The sequence below is a fragment of the Accipiter gentilis genome, chromosome 23, assembly GCF_929443795.1.
Source record: "Accipiter gentilis chromosome 23, bAccGen1.1, whole genome shotgun sequence".
NCBI lineage: Eukaryota > Metazoa > Chordata > Aves > Accipitriformes > Accipitridae > Astur > Astur gentilis.
Window position 1 is genome coordinate 23019396 of NC_064902.1, and position 16317 is coordinate 23035712.

The following is a 16317-nucleotide window of genomic DNA, read 5'->3' on the forward strand; positions in this document are numbered from 1 at the left end:
GTGGATAGGTGTTTTTCATATTCTCTTTCCATAATTATCTGCTTTGATATATAGCTTCTCCCGTATTTGAATTGAAAGCCTACCTATAATTAACATTACTTCGACATGTTACAACACATAAGTAGCTTCTGTGGTGACTGTGTGTATGCAGTTACCCAGTGGTAAATGCAAGACAGAGGTAAGGTAGTCCTTCCCTGAAAGGCACAGGTCAGCTATGCTGAGTTTTCCCTAAGAAAGCAGGTGTAGCCACAGAGTAGCCAATATGAAGTAACAGATCATCTGATGTTGGAGGCTCTGCTTGCCACAGGAGAAGTTAGAAAGTAAATATAACGGTCTTCATGTTCTTTTGTACAACGCCATTGCATTGGAAATATTTCCAGGTGTCTTCCCTCATTCACTTTAAGAAGGTCAAAAATTAGTTATACGAAAAAGGTAAAGGATTTGTTGCATTTCTTCAGGAAGTTCGTTTCAAGACCTAGCAACACGTGCACATCTAGAGCACCTTCTTTAATTACTTGTCTGCCTACTTGCACCATAATCTTCCTGCCATCATTCATAATCGTTGAAGTGAACTAATTGTAGCCAGCTCAGGGTGTTTACTGTACTGTATGCTGTTCACATATGAAAGGTGGTTTTATCTTTTCTGGAGCTCCTTGTTCTGTTTCCTCTTACCTGTATGTGAAATACTGTAAATGCTGCGTTTGAAAGGGAGGTCACTGACGTAAGGTGTAAATGTGGTTTCCCTTCCCTTGTAGGTGGTGCAGCATGATCCTTGTCGTGGTGGTGCGGGGTACTGGAATAGCCTTTTCAGGTTCAAACACCTTGCTACTGGACACTACCTAGCAGCAGAGGTAGGTGTTGGGGCCTGCTTAGGAACTCTGCCTTTCTTTCCACAGTATTTTCTTGCTTTTATACCTTCTGAAAATCTTTCATTTCCTGCCCTAAAAATAGACACAGGGGAGGAGAGTGGTGTTTGGGTCCTTAGTATTAGTACAAAAGTAGATGGCTAAACATAGAAAACAAGGTGAAAGAGACTTGAAAGAATACCACGGTACAGCGGTAGTCTTGAGCTTATTTCACTTTTTGTATGAATTCTAGAGGCAATAACTCTTCTCTTGCAAAGAATAGACACTAAATAGTATTCTGTCATGTGGGCAGTAGAATCAAGATGAATTTATTAATAGATGAATAATTTGTAAATGGCTGAGAGCCTTTGGGGGAAAATGAATTCAGCTATTGTTAGTTTCTCTTGAATCACTGATTTCTGAGCGGAATTGTAGAACTGACTATAAAATGAAAATGCAGTTAGACTTCAGACCAGTCTTATAAGAACTGCAGATAACACTTAGCTGTCCAAGCACAAAATAAGAATTTTTCTCTCTCCATAGTGGACGTCTTTCCCCCATTGAAATAAGATTTCAAGACATTAAAAAAAAAAGTAAGAAAATAAGTCTAAGGGTTATAACTGTGTGAGTTTTGCTGCTTAACACTTGTAAATGTTTATTAAAACTACTTCTATTTACTTTAAAGCATGGATATATCAACATGCCAATACACAAACATCTCTAGGTAAAAGCTGTCCTGGATGTAAGAGTGCGTAGCAGGGCAGAAGGGCTGTCTCAGCCCATGCTATTGACTTGAAAGCTTCAGTAAGAGAAGTTCATATTAAATATCCCATTTTATATTCTTCTAATAAGCAGATTGGAAAAACAGCAGCATTTTGTCACATGCACACTTGCAAATCCTTTTCAGTAGTGATCCAGTGTAGAGCTTTTCCAGTAAATCTCGGGGTTGCTAATCAGCCCAAACAAAAACATGGTCTTACACTATGCAACAATATACCAGAGGAAATTGCTCACCTGACCCATGGTTAGAATAGTGTTTGTTCTAAAAGATTTCTGCCAAGCCAGTAATTTCTAGTTGGAAATTCCACTTGGGATTTAAAAAAAAAAAAAAAAAAAAAACCACCACACAAAAACTGAAACTTGGTAACCCTCTACCCTTCTTGCTCCTTTAGTGATTATCCTGAACAAGATAAATCTCTCTGCATGTTTGCAGATTACTGAACTGCTTAATTCATGGACAGACAGATGCCTGATTAGAAATGAATTGGTTTGCACAGTATTTTTGTTCTGCATGCCTGGTAGTGCTGTAGCAGTAGAGTGCATTTTTTTTACAAAGTACTTTTAGGCTGCGCTGAGGTTGTTTCCCACTTCCAGCTCTGTTAGAGTTTTGACGTGCCTGTGATTCTGTTTCATCAGGTAAACCCTGACTATGAGGAAGATGACCTGGAGTGTCAATCCTCAGTAAGTATAGGCAAGAGTATAATCTTGCCCCTAATTGAGGAGGGCTTGACACAGGCCCAGGTATTTACCTGGCCAGTGCATAGATTGTCCAGGCTTTGCTGCTAGTGAATAAAAACCTGAGAATTATCTGATGGCTTTTAAGGCCTATCCAGAGAAGTGGATATTGAAAACTGGATTAGGCTTTAGTGAAGAGCAATGTACTTGGCACCGAATTTATATGTTACCTGGACCCCCTCGCCTCCCCCCTTTGTAGCATCTCTTTTTCTGTCTTCCTATTTCTTAAACCTTTGCTTCCTTGAAGCATTCTCTTGAATAGGTCTGAAAAGCAAGTTGCTCAAGGTGGTACCAGATATCAGGTGCCCCTAACAGGATGTTCATGTACTGCTGTGCCAGTCAGTTGTCTGACCTCCTTATTTAAGAAATTAATTCCCTCTCTTGTTTTAGCTTGTCACAGGAAAGCCAGGATAAAGGGTCTAGAGAGCAAGAATGGCAGGGTGAGAATTATTTCAGTGCCATTCTTCTGATTTTCCTGTGAAAGCAAGTCTGTGTTGTGTTTGGTAAATGTTGTTGTGTCAAAGATTGAGTGTGCTGATGCTTTGTGTTAATACAAGCTGCTCTTTGGTATCAAAGGGAAACAGCATTGCTTCAGTAGTTGGGAAGAAAACTGGAACAGCACTTTCCATTGTGGATATTTATTTTTTTTTTAGTTGGATTTGATTGTAGGTTTATGCAGCTTTCTTGGTCATTTATCCTGTATTATGGAAGATTTGCTCTATTTGGATATGAAAAAGAACTACTCCTGCAGTCTTTAAAAGATGAATGCACTGTGATGCTTTGAAATCCTGCAGGGTGGATTTTTCCTCCTAAAAGGATTTGTCATTATAGCCTGGCCATTAAAACAGTTACCCTTGCCCCCAGATATTGAGCTGTTATCCAGATTAGTTTTTGTTGGTATTTGGCAGCAAACACTGATCTTCTGACAGCTTGACTTCAGTAAACATACTGAGAAAATGAACAAACCCCCCCACACAAAGCTATTGTTTGGTGGGGGGTGCGGCAGGGGGAATCCAACATTGAAGTATTTTGTTGGGTTAACTTTTTGAAAGTTAATCGGTGTTGAGGTCTTTTATGTAGACTTACATCCTACTGGTGATATGCTAATATCTCCTTCTGATAAGCGCAGTAATAATGATAATGCACTGGCTTCAGAGTTGCACTGATTTTTCCCTGCTGTCTTTTTACCACTAGGTGGCAAAAATAGATCATAAAGAATAGGATCAGGAGCGCATAATTCATTTCTGACACAAAATTACTGCATCATTTAACATTCACTAGTGACAGGATGGTGTAGGCTGCTTTATCCAACTTTACTCCAACTTGATCCAAATGTGAGCTGTCTGCAAGATGGCAGGTTTCTTTGCACAGCTCTGTGTTTTGTTGTTATTTTCTCCTTATACCTCAGCGAGCTGTACAAGAATGGGGTTTAAATGGGCATGGGCGAGATGCCAGCTAGTACCCTTGCAACATTAAAGGGGACTGCTTTTGTCAACTTTGGCGTTGAAGTTTTAGTTCTCCCTAAATTGCCCCATTTCCTACTTTCTGATTTACTACTCATTTTCAGCTTTGCCACAGTTTCAATAACTGACCAGTTGTGTCCTGAAGTACAAATTGTGAATACAGAGCAGCTTCCTTACTGTGGGGATGAAGGAGACAGCTGAAATTTGGAGAATTCATTCCAAGTGAGCGAATTTCTCCCGGTGTAAAGCCTCCAGATGGACTCTGTTGAGCGTACAGTTGCTTCTTCTCTTGAAGGCACGCTCCCAATGTGTACTTCTGTTCCATACAGCTAACTGTCTGTTCCCATGTGCAAAATCAGGCTTTAAATGTCACTACTTTGCAGCCAGGTTCATTGACTACAAATGTGCTAACTACAGACTATCCTGAGGCACAGGCAACATTAGATACCTTTTCCATATGTTTCAGGATTGCAATGCCTTACACCAGGACTTTGAAAGACAGGTACTTGAGTGCCGATTACTTTGGGTGCCTACCTTGCGCTAGTGCCATGATCACAGAGAGGCTGACAAATTGGTTGCTTGATCACTTTGAAAATTACATCTAGGATTTAGATGTTTATACATGGACAGCTGTCTTGTGCATTGTGTGAGACATTTAGCAACTTTTTTTGACTAGTGATAACTGGTAGTTCCCCAGGAAAGGTTTTAGAGGAAGTTGTTGTTCCTTCTTCCCAGTTTATCCTTCTTTCCTACCCTGTTGTCCTTTCATCAGAAAATCCAGGGGTTTATTCAGTTGATGTTAGTATCTTTACTTTGCTAAAGGAGGCTGGTAATTTGCTAGCACCTTGGAAATAAAGATACTTCTGATGCCATGGCCTTCTTAGCATATAATTGTGTTTGAGTGCATCATAAGCTGTAGTGTGAACAGCAAGATATCTAACTTCTTGATTATCTTTTTGTTTCATTTTTCTGTGATAGATGCGAGTCCCATGTTTGCTGCTGAAGTTGATTATTTCCCAGCCAGATTGTTGGTACATAGCGTTGCTGATTTTTATATTTGCAGCTCACATAATTACTTTGTTAGAGCGATAAATGCAATATGTAGCATACTTTTCAAGAGCCAGTAGTGTCAGGAGTGGGGATCTTAGCAGATGTGGGTCATCTAAAAGTAGCCAGAGTTCCCAGCACGCTGTGGGCTGTGTATGGCTGGGGGATTTTGAGTCTCTTCTGGCACTGTCCACAAGACATAACCTCTGTGGTCTAGTATTTATTGTGCTTGTGATCCAGAAATACTCAGAAGTTATTAACACCAGGGAAAGTGAAGAAATGGTTGGCAGGAGCAGCTACTTGTCAGTTTTACTGGTGTCCTAAAGCCCAGCTGTCTTAACTGGTACTTGGAGTGTTTCAGAGTTAAGTCTGCAAATTACAGGACACATCTACTTAGCACGAGGTGGGTGGGTCTGGAGGGCTTGGTCTGACTGTGTGTGATGGGACTTCTTCCACAGCTGGACCCTGAGCAGGATGCCTCCCGAAGAGGCTTGCGCAATGCTCAGGAGAAGATGGCATACTCCCTGGTGTCTGTGCCTGAAGGAAACGATATCTCCTCCATATTCGAGTTGGACCCTACCACCTTGCGAGGAGGAGACAGCCTTGTCCCCAGGTACAGCTAAGTCTACTGTTAGAACTGACTTTCTGCTTTGGAGTTTGATGATTCTTGGTTTTAAGGTAGAGATATCTCCCAGTATTTTTGTTTTGTCCTTTGGAATTAAGGTTCTTCCTCAAAATAATATAGAAATACTTAGCAAGTGCCTGAAGCTTCACTTTAGTACTTCAGAATTGAGTTATATGTAACAGAACACCATTTTACAGATGGGAAAATTGAGATTAAGTGACTTCCTTGCCGGTGAACAAACTGGGACTAAAATCCTTGGGTGTTCTATCAAGCCACTCCTGTGACCTGTCTGTATTATGTTAGCTAGGATGTAACATCAGATATTTAGCACTTCATTTTCTTTTGTTTACATGTCCTTTACTATTCCTATGGTACCTGCCTCCCGCTCCTTTAAAAGATGTTGTACCCTTCAAAGATACAGTCTGCACGCAGGCTCTTTGGTGTCTGCTCCCACCAAGAAAGCACAGCATATTTGTTTCATCTACTTAAGCAACTCTCTAAATCATCAGATCCTCTTAAGTTAGTAGAAGTTAACATGGCCACCAAAAGCAGCCATCCTGGCTGCCTCCTCTGTCCTTTGGGCTGCCATGGTTGTGTGGAGAGAGGAGGTTGTACTGCAGCTGAGAGACTGTTTCTTATCCTAGACTAAGATGCTCACCTGACTCTGGCTTGACATGTTTTATCAAAGAGCTGGTACATGGAAAACAGTGTCGTTGCCAGAAATACCAGAGAAAACAGTCTGGGAACTGCTGTCCCCATAGGACTTCTGCTGGAGAAGATCGTTGCATACTCGTCTCCTCTTCTGGTATCTTTGTGGACCTTTGATGCTTGTACAACACTGACTAGCTATACAAAGAGCCAAAAAATTCTCAGTTTTGAAAATATAAAATAGATATCAGGGAGTGATGGGCTGAAAAATACAAAGGTAAGGGAGGAAGCTGACAGCTCGGGTACACTACAGCATGTGGAACTGTGAGGACTTGAAGAGGCTGGCTTTGTTACTGTGCAGCAGCTGAGTTACAGCAACAAAATATAGATGTAGTTCTGTTTTACAGCAAAATCTATTTCATTATATAAGAAGGCTTCCTACGGTGAATTTATAGAATGAAATAAGGAAAGAAGAGTCTTATTCCTGTTATGGTATGCAGCACGGGTAAAGATGACACTTTTTTTTTTTCCACTTGTTCCTGCCAACATCTTGCAGTTTGAACAATGTGAGGATTTCCAGTCTCGGAAACTGACTCATGCTTTGAAACTTCTGACTTTCAGGAACTCTTATGTCAGACTTAGACACCTTTGCACTAACACCTGGGTTCATAGTACCAATATCCCTATTGATAAAGAAGAGGAGAAACCTGTGATGCTTAAAGTAAGTTCTGTTACTTTATGTAAGCACATCCTTTGATTCCTGTACTTTGACAAAAGTGTTGTTGGCAGGAGAAGTTCCAGTCCCTTGAGTCTGCTGGGTTTGTCAAACAGCAAGCAGGGTAACAGTAATGAATGGTACCTGCGCAATATATTTTATCTTAAAGTCTAGGTTTTCATGGTAGTTTAGTAGTTACGCTGCTCAATTTCTATTGTGCAACAGTCATCACGAGGAGGATGTTTTTCCACTGTTTACAGCAACATTTTTCAATCTCACCTGGATTTAGGAACAGCTTTGAGCTTGCGGAGAGCGGTCCTGTTCTCAAAGTTTGACTTTATCAGTATTCTCATACTAAGTGGAGCGTGGCTTTTCTTCTGTTTAATTTTCACTATGTGAATTGCTACTTTGTTTTCTGCCTTTTGGTTTGATGATAAAACTTCTCTGGGTTTCAGATTGGTACTTCTCCAGTGAAAGAGGACAAAGAAGCTTTTGCTATAGTACCAGTTTCCCCTGCAGAGGTTCGGGACTTGGATTTTGCAAATGATGCAAGTAAGGTTTTAGGTTCCATTGCTGGCAAATTGGAAAAGGGAACAATAACCCAGAATGAAAGAAGGTACGGTAATAAGAATTTGGTTCAGATAATGTTGTTTCCTTTACTTAGTAACTGTTTGAAAATTTTATCTATGTCCGCTATCTTCAGAAGAGGGATTTTGTTTCTGCCTTGATGAGATTTAAACAAAAAAAAAAAAAAAAAAGTTGATGGTTTTATTGTTGACGTGTCCATAGTGGAGGTTCTCAAGCCTATTCTGTCAAGCCCTCCCTGTTGCTCTGTGAAATGAGAGCATGAGAACTGTTGTTGTGAACTTGGAGGAATAATCCACAGCATACCTTTCTTGTCAGGCTTTGCAAATTGAGTGTGGGAATTTATAATCCATCTTGTGAAAACTGAACATATGACTTATTGCAAATCCTCTGACAATATCCGTGAAAAGTACGTGGCCACACAAAAACAGCACAGAGTCGACTGGGTAAAACCAAGGCCCATGAGCTTCTGTAGCCAGTGTCTTTTATTTGGCCTTGGGAGAGATTATCACCCGATTTATTTTTTTTCTAGCAAGTTAAAGAACTGCCAAATAGAGCTTGGCGAGCATATAGTTGCCCTAAAGCGATACTGTTGTCTTACTGCTGCTATGGTTTAGCTATTAGACACTAAGGCTATGGCAATAGGGAGCATAAGTTCCTAATTTTAAGTTCTGTACAACCCTGTGTGCTTTATCCAGCATCTGAGTCAGTCTCTAATTGATGTTCTTGTTTCACTTAACATTTTGAAGTCTATGTAAACTTACACTGACACTGTTCTTTTAATAGATAGAATTTGTAGTCTTGGATTAACAACTTCTGGCTTTCCTCTAGATCTGTTACCAAATTGTTGGAAGATTTGGTCTACTTTGTTACTGGTGGAACTAATTCTGGACAAGATGTCCTTGAAGTGGTATTTTCTAAACCTAATAGAGAACGGCAGAAACTCATGAGAGAACAGAATATTCTAAAGCAGGTAGGCTGCGTTTTTCTCTAAAATCTGCCTACAAAGGAGGTTGTCAGAAAAGAGAACCTAAAAATAGAGAACCTGGCCAAATTATTGGGACCCAAAGATCCTTTGAGTTTCTAGCTTTCAGCAGGCTCTTGGCAGTGGACTGTAGGCATTGCTAGAAGAAAAAATTACAGATTATGGTGTTGAAAAAAGGTAATCAACAATGTTTTCTGTCCAGGCTACTCTATGGCCAGGAAACTTGGTAACTATATTGTATTTCTGATGTACCTTTTAGAAATTTAAAGACACTGACACAGTGCTTTCACACTAATTTTAGTCAGGTGAAGGCAGTGTCTCATGGGATTTTATCTTTGTTTTTTAATTAATCTATAGATTTTCAAGTTGTTGCAAGCACCATTTACAGACAGTGGCGATGGCCCGATGTTGCGCTTGGAGGAGCTTGGAGACCAGCGTCATGCTCCTTTCAGACACATATGCCGGCTTTGCTACAGAGTGCTGAGACACTCTCAGCAGGATTACAGAAAGAATCAGGTTTGAAATATGTCTGTAGCTTTCAATGGCATCAACATTGATCTCATGCCCCCCCGAAAATACAAAAGCTGCATCCCATTAATTAAACGTTGCTATGCTGTGCTGTGATTGTACGGTCAGCAAGAGATTTTGAGACTGCTCAGTTTTACTCCGTCTGGCATTTTTCCTCTCTATCAGAGACTATATGCAGTGTAATTAGTACCAGTTCTAAGGGGAGTTTAAAGAAAACAATGGAATTTCTAACTGTCAAGTTCAGGTGAAACGTAAGACTTTTTTCACTCTTGTTTACTACAAGCTCCATTGAAAGTTGACCTGTGTATTAAGGCTGTTCATTTTTTCATTGCCATTTATTAGAAACAAACTCGTACGAGATGAGGATAAATGCCTTGGTGGTGTCTAGCCCAGGAGGGAGGGAGGTGTTCAGGTTATCTGTCATCACTTGTTTTCTCTCAAAAGAAGAACCATTTGAATCTAATCCAGTTTGCTTCTTGGGGTGTTGACATTGACAAACATCTTACTGTTTTCTGTTATTGAGCATTTTCTTAGAATCTGAAAATTAATTGCAACACCTTCCTTCTTCCCCCTATGTTTTGAAGGAATACATTGCAAAGCAGTTTGGCTTCATGCAGAAGCAAATTGGCTATGATGTCTTGGCTGAGGACACTATCACAGCACTGCTTCATAACAATCGCAAGCTCTTGGAGAAGCACATCACAGCTGCCGAGATTGACACTTTTGTTAGTCTCGTGAGGAAAAATAGGGAGCCCAGGTGAGATCTACGTTTTTGAGTATATGATTACCCTTTTCCTCTTAGCCTTCTGAGAAAATTCTTTACCTGCCAACTTGCTAGTAAGGAAGCACAGCTCGTTTGCTTCTCTTTTGGCACTCACCATAACTTCCCCCTCGGGCAACAGTCTCGCTCTGCAATGTTAAAATGGAGTTCTGAATGTTTTCTTTCTGAAATGTAGATTGCTTCAGTCTAGATCTCAACAAGGATTGATATCATTTTGGCTCGCGTTTTCCAACAGGTTTTTGGATTACCTCTCAGATCTGTGCGTTTCCATGAACAAGTCTATTCCAGTGACACAGGAGTTGATTTGTAAAGCCGTGCTGAATCCAGCAAATGCAGACATTCTCATTGAAACTAAGTAAGTTAATGCCTTTAAAGATGGTTTTCCTAGCGTGAAACAGAAGGAAGGTGATTCAAAGCTGAGAGCACTGCTGGCATGACTAGAGAAAGCAGTTAAGTATGTGTGGGGTCCTCTTCAAATACACAGTAAATGGGTATTGATGGCAGCAGACGTCTGCCATATGCATTCTCAGTCCTGCAGTCAGAGAAATCTTTCAGATATCTCACGTTTGATCAAAGTAGACAGACTTTGCAGGAAGGTGTGCAGGGTCCTGTGGGCCTGATCCTCGTCTGGGCTTCAGGCTCTCCTCCATAAGCTGTCTGAAGTGAGCGAGCGCTTCTTGGGCACGTGCCCGCTGAGCTTAGCTTGCAGCAAAGCAGAAGCTGATGCATCTCTGCTCACCCGGTTCTCCCTCTGCGGTTAGGATTTTGGTCTCCAGCTCTCAGCATTGCCCTGCCGTTGCTGAAGCATCATAGCAGGCACCAAATCCCAGTTGTTCTTCATAAAGATGGGTTTATTCGGTATGTGGAATAGGCCATAGGTAATAATCACCAAAATACTGCAAAAGGGAAGCAGGTCTTTGTCAGGTAGTATTTAAAACACAAATGGATGAGAGTGTTCTTGCACACATAATTGTCTTCGTGAAATCATAAAGACTGTATTTATTTCGACCAGCACTTAAACTTGCTGTATCACTTATTTGTTCTTATCCTTGTGTATTTAATTTGTCTTTTTTTCAGATGTATGATCTTTTTTCTAAAAGCCCCCAAAGCCTTTTTGGTTTCAGTAGCTGATTTGTTTCTAGTTATTTCACCATGTAAGCAGAAAGAAGTTCTGATCCGTTTGGCATTTATGTGATACAGAACTAATCAATTCTTAGATATATTTATTAACCAATTCATTTCCTAGTCTGTTGAACAATCTTTGAATTGGCTTTCCCATAAAGTTGTTTTTGAAAGCCAGTTAGTCGTGTCTTTAACTTTCTTGTATCTTTATCTTCGTCAATTGAATGGAGCTGAAATGTTGGTCTTTTTAAGGCTGAATGGAAAGCTTATAATCTAAATTCATTCTAACCTAATGCTTTCAATAATAAACCCCAAAGTTTTTATGTAGTAATATGCTACTTCTGAAAGAGTAAGATATTCTGCTTTTACTTCACAGAGCTGAGCAATAACATTTGTTTTCTGAATGCAGGTGAGATCATAAAATTAGTTACTTCTATATCACCAGTACATTTTAGCAAGTGTCTTTTTTAGCAAGTGTCTTAAAAGAAATGTTCTAAAAGATCTGCATAGATCTTGGCAGTTTGTAACCTAACCTAACTTTCTTCTGGCAGGCTGGTCCTCTCTCGATTTGAGTTTGAAGAAGTGTCAAGTGGAGAAAATGCCTTGGAAGTTGGAGAAGATGAGGAAGAAGTGTGGTTGTTCTGGAGAGACAGTAACAAGGAAATCCGCAGTAAGAGTATCAGAGAGTTGGCTCAGGATGCTAAGGAAGGGCAGAAGGAAGATCGAGACGTACTCAGCTACTACAGGTTAACAGCATGCGCAGTAGTCGGCTAGCAAAGTTCAGCAAGGCTGAGTGGGGAAGCCTTTGGAATATAGGCTGTAGTTGGTTTGGGAGAAAGGATACTGGTTTTGTGGACAAAATCGCTGTTAGAGAGTGAGAATGACGTCTCTTTGAAGTGACAGCTAAAAGCACAAAGTTATTCGTGGTGAGAAGTCCAGTTATCAGGATAATCAAATTTAAACTGATTTTAAAAAAAAAAAACAGTTGAGGCTTATAGTACATTGAATTTGCACGGCACTTAATGCCTGTCTCGGTTTCCTCATAAGTGGGTGTTATAAGAGAGCCTGTATGTTAACTGCTTAGGTTACCTGTGTTTGGATGGTAGTTGGGGTGAACAACTGCTTGCAGGAAGAACAGGATTTCAGTCTGCAGATGGCTTTGCTTTTGATTTTAAAGAAGTCACTGCTGTTCTCCCTGCCTTCAAAATTTCTCTCTAAGCTCAAAGCCTTTAGTGGTCCTGTAGTTCTCAGCAGGACAAAATGTGAAGTTATGAAAATGCCACAAGTCTGGTTTGATTAATGTGCAGTGCTCTTTTGTACAGCTTAAGCTATGCTTTTAGCAGTTTCTAACATGAAGCGATGTTTCCAGATGACTTGACAAGACACCAAGTTCTTGGCATAGTGTAAGATCAGGTTTCAGCCCAGACCAAATTCCTGTGTCTGGGTTATAAACTTCTGAGAGTAGTTTGACAGACTCAATTGTGGTGATGCAGAAAGTACAACTAGATATAATTTTTTTAACTAGCTGTCTTATTTTGCATTATCTCTTCTATTGAACTGGTTGTTGCAGCAGACTTCCTAATACGTGGGGGTTTTGTGCCTATTGGAGGGTTGAACTCAAAAGGAGACCACTTGTATATATTTTTAAACATTGTATCTGCTTTCAAAATAATTTTCTTGCACTCGTTTTTAAGTACAATTGATAGTGTTAATTATTTTTAGTCCACATTATAGACTCATGAACATGCTTAAAACAAGGGTTTAGGATACAGTTCAGTAAAATTTCCATGAGAAGTGCTGAGAGTGAAAAGGCGTCTGCTTTCAGTTAAATGTTCATTTCTTTAGGAAACCTCACGGTTGACACTGTTCAACACAAGCCTGTATGAGTGCTCATGAACACTGGACGTGTGCTTTATGACTAAAGGCTAATTATCAGTCCTTAATATGCATGCCTTAAATGCCAGTTGCTTGCTTTTAGTTTATGGACTGAAAAGCCCAGGAATTAAATTTAGTTTCTTTCTACCAATTCTTTGACTGAAGGGAGCAGAGCTCGGTAGCTGTTTAATCAAATACCTGATTTTTAACGATTCTGTAGTCCACTTACATCTTAGCCTCAGTGAACAACTGTGGCTTCAGCATCAGTAGTAAGTGTTTGGTCTTCTACATGATTTAGGCTGAGTTGCCTGAACTGTTCTTTGGATTTTTCTATAGCTTTCATAAACAACATTACTTAATTCTATGTAACTCTCAGGGAAATACGATGACTCCTTTTATTCTATTTTTCCACTGTTACCTTTTACTAGTGTTTGATAAGTACTTTATTCTTTCCATAATAAGCATAGCTGTATTACTGGAAAATATAAGAGTCATTCTGTTAATACATGTAAGAGCATATCAGTACTATACCCAGTGGACGTTTCAGGAAATTAAAATGTAAGCTGTTTGTTTATGTATTATTTTCCCCCGAAGATACCAGCTAAACCTCTTTGCTAGAATGTGCCTTGATCGGCAGTACTTAGCCATAAATGAAATATCTGGCCAGCTGGATGTGGACCTCATTCTCCGTTGCATGTCTGATGAAAACTTGCCATATGATCTGAGAGCATCTTTCTGCCGGCTAATGCTTCATATGCACGTTGATCGTGACCCCCAAGAACAAGTAACACCAGTGAAGTATGCTCGTCTGTGGTCTGAAATACCTTCTGAAATTGCTATTGATGAGTAAGTACTTGCTGGAATGGTGTGGGAAAGGAAATTACATCACTCTTGATTTTTAAAACAAAACCAGATCAATCCTAAACCCATGCATTATTTATACTGTTTCTGTTTAAAGATAATAAAAAAAAAAAATAAATAAAATCCATAACACATTCAAACCCTGTAGTTTCTTTTGCCTGTAATGTTTGCTGGAGAGAACATTTCTGAGAACAAAATACCCTTCCTGTGTACGCGTGGTGTAAGCTTATGAGGCAGTAGGGGTTTGTCTCCAAAACCCGCAGTGATCACCGTGATGGTCTGTGTCTGATTTGGGTGATCTGACGAGTGACTTAGCCCTGGGGAGGGAAAGCAAAGGAGGACTATTTAATTTTTCCTCCTGCCTTATTTGATTAGAGCATAGACTCTTCAGGGCAGATTGTCCATACGGTAACTCACACAATCAAAAGCAAAAACAAGAGGGAAGATGCTGAAGCAAGTAATGTGCTGGAGACAGAGTCATGTTCCTTAACCACCAATGGAAAGTACTGTGATACAGCAGTGAAAAACCTGTATAAAACCACAGCTCAAGTGGACACATGATTTCTTGACTGTAGGCTTGTATTAACTCTTTATAGCACAAATAATGTAAAATTTGTAGTTCTTCACCTGTTCAGAACTCAATTTTTTCAGTTGGAGAAAATGAACATTTAAAATTTGTGTTAAATGTTAGGAATTTGAGTCTTGTCAGTATTAGTACTGGTGGTTAGTGGTTTCTTGTTTCTCCCTCCCTTCCCTCCTTGCTAGCCTGTTTTTCTTTTCAGAGAGATACACAATAGATCATATTCAACTTTAAATGTCAAAATAGAAAAACAAATGGCCTGGCAGAGGCTAAACAGTGATATGTGATGTAACAGGAAAACCAAAGCAGTTAGTGGAAGGTGGTGGGGATTGTCTTTTTTTTTTGAATGTTTTCTGCACATGTTGAGAAACAAACCTAGAATTTATATTACGAAAAATTAATGTCTACTTTGCATATTTATTGCTTTTATTTGGAGGAAAAATAGCATCCACCGTCAGCATCTCTTGGCCACATTCATTCTCCTTAATGCTGTACATAGCTTGTCATTGTTTCCACTAAAATAATAAGGGTTTCTTCTTTTATTTATTGGGACAAAATTCTCTTTTTTTGTTTTCCTCAGAGATTTTTAAATAGTGCAAAATGAGCATGTGGGATAAAACGGCAAAAGCCAGGAAATTATGGTGTCAGCTTCCTGACTCCCTCGTTTGGATAAATTATTTAACAGCCTTTAACTTCTTAGATTTTGACAAACCAATGAAAACTGTGTCGGGGGAAAAGAGCCCTGTATATTTGCATGCTAAGTTTTGTGTTTTGTTTTGTTTTTTGTTTTGTTTTTTTTTTCCTCTTCAGCTATGATAGCAGTGGAACTTCCAAAGATGAAATTAAGGAGAGATTTGCACAAACAATGGAATTTGTAGAGGAATATTTAAGAGATGTGGTGTGTCAGAGGTTCCCTTTCTCTGATAAAGAGAAAAATAAGCTCACTTTTGAGGTAGTTATCCAGTTCTGATTTTATCTTTTTTTTTTTTTTTTGGTGGAATGTTGGTACTTTTTTCAACACCAGGTAGATTGGCAAGTAATTCGTGACTGCTGAGCCTCAGCAGTCCTTTCCGCTGTAGTCCTTTCTCCTCACGCAAGCAACCCCACTGATGTTTGTGAGTTTGCAATGATAGTTCTTGAAATACAATTAACAAATGTGAGCTTATGTCTTAAATTTGCAGCAGCCTTGTTTACTTTTTGTGCTCTCAATGGTATTGCAAGGTCAAGCTTTACTGGAATAAATACTCGAAAACTAAACACTATGTCTGCATGCACAGATAGTCTCTAGAGCTTACAGTATTACTCACGAAGAGAGCAATACAGTGTCCTGTGACTTACTGACCTATTAAAAGTCTGTCTGTGCAAATAAAATGTAGCAAATCCATGCAGTAGCATTTCTTAAATAACAATTAATTTAAGAAAAGATGTGATGTTTCTACAGAAAAAAAAACCAAAAGCATTTGAAGGAATATACCTCAGATAATGGGGCTACATTAAATATTTGCACTGTGTGTGAAGCTATTATGTGTAGAACTTGAAGCAATGCATGTGGAGGACTTGTGGGGAAACTTTATAACTTGCTAGCAGTAAGCTGTAGATGTGTGATTTTTAAAAATATTTTTTTTGTAAGACAAAACCATAAAAAGCATCTGTGCATTCCCTCTAGTTTTGACCTATCTTATCTTTTCTATAATGAGACAAATATGGGATGATTTTGTAGTTATAGAATATTAATTGCAGCTACAGACTGTTACTCGAGGCATTGCAGGAGTAACATTGCAGGCATTTGTAGGCAAGTAGAACTTGATAAAATGTAGAACTATACAGTCTTATGGAGTGACAAGGTATTATGATAAGAATACAACTCGCAGCTAGGTTCTTGATCTTTTCACTATTTTAAGACAACTTGATTGTGATAGCAAAATGTTTAGTATTAATCAGGCTTTTTATTGTTATTTTGGTAGGTTGTTAACTTAGCCAGGAATCTGATATATTTTGGTTTCTACAACTTCTGTGACCTCCTCAGACTAACCAAAATCCTCCTTGCTATATTAGACTGTGTGCACATCACTACCATCTTCCCTATTACCAAGATGGCAAAAGGCGAGGAAAGTAAAGGTAAGGCTGAAAAATAATTGGCAG

The 16317-nt window shown here is 39.4% G+C and overlaps 1 protein-coding gene across 12 annotated transcripts in view; it reads left to right on the forward strand.

Annotated features, from left to right (window-relative positions):
• ITPR1 (inositol 1,4,5-trisphosphate receptor type 1) overlaps nt 1–16317 on the forward strand; it is a 184718-nt gene that overhangs the window by 63461 nt on the left and 104940 nt on the right. For 9 of the 12 annotated variants that reach the window (XM_049827170.1, XM_049827158.1, XM_049827159.1 and 6 more), the window contains 13 exons: nt 756–851; nt 2262–2306; nt 5329–5483; nt 6765–6864; nt 7314–7474; nt 8275–8416; nt 8786–8944; nt 9541–9713; nt 9973–10092; nt 11411–11605; nt 13329–13580; nt 14986–15127; nt 16140–16293. In XM_049827170.1, coding sequence (XP_049683127.1) covers nt 756–851; nt 2262–2306; nt 5329–5483; nt 6765–6864; nt 7314–7474; nt 8275–8416; nt 8786–8944; nt 9541–9713; nt 9973–10092; nt 11411–11605; nt 13329–13580; nt 14986–15127; nt 16140–16293 — 1894 coding nt within the window. The remainder of the gene's footprint in view (nt 1–755; nt 852–2261; nt 2307–5328; nt 5484–6764; nt 6865–7313; nt 7475–8274; nt 8417–8785; nt 8945–9540; nt 9714–9972; nt 10093–11410; nt 11606–13328; nt 13581–14985; nt 15128–16139; nt 16294–16317) is intronic. The other 3 variants (XM_049827164.1, XM_049827166.1, XM_049827169.1) reach the window with 1 other exon arrangement.